Source organism: Penaeus chinensis, chromosome 3, assembly GCF_019202785.1.
Source record: "Penaeus chinensis breed Huanghai No. 1 chromosome 3, ASM1920278v2, whole genome shotgun sequence".
Classification (NCBI taxonomy): Eukaryota; Metazoa; Arthropoda; class Malacostraca; order Decapoda; family Penaeidae; genus Penaeus; species Penaeus chinensis.
This window is the reverse complement of record NC_061821.1, coordinates 41,550,967-41,555,966: the sequence shown is the minus strand read 5'-3', so window position 1 is coordinate 41,555,966 and position 5,000 is coordinate 41,550,967. Positions and strand designations below refer to the sequence as shown.

The following is a 5,000-nucleotide window of genomic DNA, read 5'->3' as shown; positions in this document are numbered from 1 at the left end:
AGGAGAAACGTCCACACTTGTTGGCTGTTACCCCGAGCGGAGAGACTGCTTGGGAGTCAGAGGTAAGGGACCCAGAGACCGGCGCCACGTTATTGCTGTTGGTATCGCTGTTAATGCTGTTATTATCATTATTATTTTAGTCATTGTTATAAGAATTATTATTTTTGTGATTATTATTATGGTTATTATTATTGTTATTGTTATTGTTATTATCGTCATCATCATTAGTATCTGAGGTATCCAAAAGGTGGAGTCAGCGTATTTTAAATCCTTTGGGTATGATAACTTAGTTTGGACAAAAATGTAGATACGGCTCTTTGACTTTAGGGGGCATTATTATTGTTGGCATTATTATTATTATTTTAATTATCAATACTATTATTATTGTTGTTGTAGTTATCATTATTATTATTATTATTGTTATTACTGTCATCATCATCACCATCATCATCATCATCATTTTCATCATAATTGTTTTTATTTTTTGTTATCATTATTATCATTATTCTTGTCTTTATTATTACTATTATCATTATTATTATCGTTATTATTATTATTATTATCAGTATTATTGTTATCATTATTATTATTATTGATATTATTATTATTATTATCACTATCATTATTACCACTATTATTATTATCACTGTTTTTTTATTATTATTAATGTTGTTATTATTGTTACTCTTATTATTATTCTTATCATAATCCTTATTATCATTATTATCATTTGATTATTATTATCAGTATCATTGTTGTTGTTATTATCATTATTATTAATAATAATGATATTGATAGTAATAATAATAATAACAATACTAATTATAATAATAATAATAATGATGATGATAATAATAATAATAGTAAAGATAATAATAATAATAATAATAATAATAATAATAATAATAATAATAATAATAATAATAGTAACAATGATAATGATAATAAAGATAATAATAATAATAATAATAATAATAATAATAATAATAATAATAATAACAATAAAGATAATGATAATCATAATGATAATAATAATAATGATAGTAGTACTAGTAATAATAATGATAATAATATAATAGTTGTAATGATGATGATTATAATAATGAAAACAATAATAATAATAATGATAATAATAATAATTATTATTATTATAGTTTTTACATATTGATTATTATTACTTTTATCATCATCATCATCATAATCATCATCATCATCATCATCATCATCATCATCATCATCATCATCATCATCATCATCATCATCATCATCATCATCATCATCATCATCATCATCATCCTCATCATCATCATCATCATCATCATCATCATCATCAGTATTATAACAATCGCCTCTGCCCCTCTTTACACCCCGGGTCCCTTTCGCCAGGCGAGCCATGGAGAAGCTTCGGCGTCGCCTCAGAGGCTGGCGAGTCTGCTCCCTTTCCGCCAAGACGCTGACCTCGCTCCTGCTGGTGGTGGGTCTCCTGGCGCTCGGGGTCATCCACAGAGGTCAGGGAGGAGATTGATTACTGATTTATTATTATAATTGTTGTTGTTTTTATTTTTATTATTATTAGTAGTAGTAGTAGTAGTAGTAGTAGCAGTAGTAGTAGTAGTAGTAGTAGTAGTAGTAGTATCATTATAAGTATGAGCGATCGTTGTATTTATTTCAATTATAATTTTTCTTCTCATTATGATTATTATAATTAGGAAGAGGGGCTGATGTAATTATTTTTAATTTATTTTGTTATTATTATTATTATTATTATCAAGACAAAGAATCCATGTGGTTATTCTTCTTTCTTTCTATTTTTTGCTGTGATTTTTTTTTCATTATCATTATAATAATTGTTGTCACTGATACTACTAATATTATTGCGACCATTGTTATCAGTGTTATCACTTTTTATATTATCGTTAGTAGTAGTAGTAGTAAAACTATTTTTGCTGTTCTTGTCATTATTATCATTATCCTCATTACTGATAGTTCCACTTCCATTATTATTATTATTATTATTACTGCTACTGCTGTTACTGCCTCCACTATTATTAATATCTTATTGTTATTATTGTCATGATAATGGCTCTTCTCATTTTTATTGCCATAATTTTCACTCCCATCACCACAAGCATTATTATTATTGCTATTAGTTATTATTGTCATTATTTTTTGTATTATTATCAGTATTATTAGTAGTAGTATCATCATTTTTATTGCTGTTGGTGTTGTTATGGTTTTCGTTATTATCCCTATTATTAGTAGTATTAGTATTAGTATTAGTTTTATTATTATTATCATTATTATTTTTTTTACTATTACCATTATTGTTCTAATTATTATTGTCATCATCATTTATCATTATTTTTTTGTTATCATTATTATTGTTACTGCTGTTGTTGTTATTGTTGCTCCAGTTGTTGCTTTTGCTGTTGCTGCCACCATCAACTTTATAACTACTTTTAAAATCTTCCAAATCATATTCACCCTCATAAACATGTGTTCCGTTTAGTGTTTGCCTCAGTCAGGGACCCCTCTAGAAGTTCCATGCTTTAATTAGATTTATTCACCCTGCAATGATTATGCATTATTCTAAATCGTCATTGTCACTGCCATTATCACTGTTATAATTATTGTTAGTGTTAGTGTTACTGTTATTCTAAAATGTTCCTTTGATTTTGTAAACAGAGAAGTGTGTCTATAGAGGGAGGTATTAGTTTCGTTTGCACTCACGTCCCCATTTAAAATTGTGCAAGCAGATGTTTATCAAGACTATTATGATAATTTTATAGATGTAAATGTATGCTGATTAGCCTTAATGTTCATCATACCAGATCAGAATTTAATCGCCAATGATGTCATTTCGAGGAACGAGCAAATGGCAGAAATAATGATTGGATTTTGCATCGGCCGAGACGAATTGATAAAGCGACAGATACATTACGTATATAACACTAATGTCTGTCTACTTACGAGAGAGAGAGAGAGAGAGAGAGAGAGAGAGAGAGAGTGAGAGAGAGAGAGAGAGAGAGAGAGAGAGAGAGAGAGAGAGAATGAGAGAGAGAGAGAGAGAGAGAGAGAGAGAGAGAGAGAGAGAGAGAGAGAGAATGAGAGAAAGAGAGAGAGGGAGAGAGAGGGGGGGGGGGGAGGGGGGGGAGAGAGAGAAAAAAGAAAAGAAAAATAGAATAAGAGAGAGAGAAAAAGAAAAATAGAATGAGAGAGAGAGACAGACAGACAGACAGACAGATAGACATAGTGTGTGTGTGTGACAGAGAGAGAGGGGGGGGGAAGAATGAGAGAGAGGAAGAATCAAAGAGAGGAAGAATGAAAGAGAGGGAGAGAGAGAGAGAGAGAGAGAGAGAGAGAGAGAGAGAGAGAGAGAGAGAGAGAGAGAGAGAGAGAGAGAGAGAGAGAGAGAGAGAGAGAGAGAATGGGAGAGAAAGAGAATGAGAGAACGAGAGGGGGGGAGAACGAGGGAGAGAGAGAGAGAGAGAGAGAGAGAGAGAGAGAGAGAGAGAGAGAGAGAGAGAGAGAGAGAATGGGAGAGAAAGAGAATGAGAGAACGAGAGGGGGGGAGGGGGGGAGAGAGCGAATGGGAGAGAAATAGAGATGGGAGATAAAGAGAATAAGAGAGAGATAGAGAGAGGGGGGGGGAGGGAGAGAGAGAGAGAGAGAAGAGAGAGAGAGAGAGAGAGAGAGAGAGAGAGAGAGAGAGAGAGAGAGACGAGAGAGAAGAGAGAGAGAGAGAGAGAGAGAGAGAGAGAGAGAGAGAGAGAGAGAGAGAGGAGAGAGAGAGAGAGAGAGAGAGAGAGAGAGAGAGAGAGAATGAGAGAGAGAGAGAGAGAATGAGAGAGAGAGCGAGAGAAAGAGAGAGAGAGAGAGAGAGAGAGAGAGAGAGAGAGAGAGAGAGAGAGAGAGAGAGAGAGAGAGAGAGAGAATGAGAGAGAGAGAGAGAGAATGAGAGAGAGAGAGAGAGAATGAGAGAGAGAGAGAGAGAGAGAGAGAGAGAGAGAGAGAGAATGAGAGAGAGAGAGAGAGAGAGAGAGAGAGAGAGAGAGAGAGAGAGAGAGAGAGAGAGAGAGAGAGAGAGAGAGAGAGAGAGAGAGAGAGAGAGAGGGAGAGAGAGAGAGAGAGAGAGAGAGAGAGAGAGAGAGAGAGAGAGAGAGAGAGAGAGAGAGAGAGAGAGAGAGAGAGAGAGAGATGAGAGAGAGAGAGAGAGAGAGAGAGAGAGAGAGAGAGAGAGAGAGAGAGAGAGAGAGAGAGAGAGAGAGAGAGAGAGAGAGAGAGAGAGAGAGAGAGAGAGAGAGAGAGAGAGAGAGAGAGAGAGAGAGAGAGAGAGAGAGAGAGAGAGAGAGAGAATGAGAGAGAGAGAGAATGAGAGAGAGAGAGAGAGAGAGAGAGTGTGTGTGAGAGAGAGGGGGGGGGGCGAGAGAGGGGAGGGAGAGAGAGCACATAACCGAGGCAAAACCTAAGCATTTATCTAATCTCCGTGAATTTCTCCTGGCTTCGGGGTAGAGCTTTGGTAAGGGGGGAGAGGCGCCGGGCGACCTGGCGAGTTTGTGCCACCTAGGGTCAAGGTATTCATTATCCTTATCATCATCAGCTCCATCATCAGTATTATTGCTATTGTTCTTACTGAAGTACTACAACTGCCATTGATACTATGATTATTTATATTTTTGCTATTATTACTGTTATTATTACTACTAGGCCGCCCAAAGACCAAGTTAGTTCCTCAGCCTCGCACCCTCGGCGGACTTGGTTTCCCGCACCGTTTCCTAAGGACGCTGCCGATCCCATATACTTTCAGTAAAGTATACTAAGTCATGCCGAATTTCCCTGATCACCCATTAGGTTAACATAAATCCTCAAGCACTCCCAAGAGGATCCTATAAGACAGGGTTCGGCAAACGTTTCGGTGCGACGGCCAGAGAAAGTTTCTAGGAGTAGCCCTGGGCCGGAGTGCCTAAAGGAACCCAATAGTATCTAGGTGTACAAAAAAA

General features: G+C 35.9%; 1 protein-coding gene across 1 annotated transcript in view; it reads left to right on the top strand.

Annotated features, from left to right (window-relative positions):
* The first annotated feature begins 32 nt into the window (after window positions 1-32).
* Window positions 33-5,000, top strand: part of LOC125045467 (protein Star-like) — a 7,207-nt gene continuing 2,239 nt past the window's right edge. Inside the window, exons 1-2 of the mRNA XM_047642746.1 lie at window positions 33-62; window positions 1,387-1,508. Coding sequence (XP_047498702.1) covers window positions 1,394-1,508 — 115 coding nt within the window. The 5' untranslated portion in view covers window positions 33-62; window positions 1,387-1,393. The remainder of the gene's footprint in view (window positions 63-1,386; window positions 1,509-5,000) is intronic.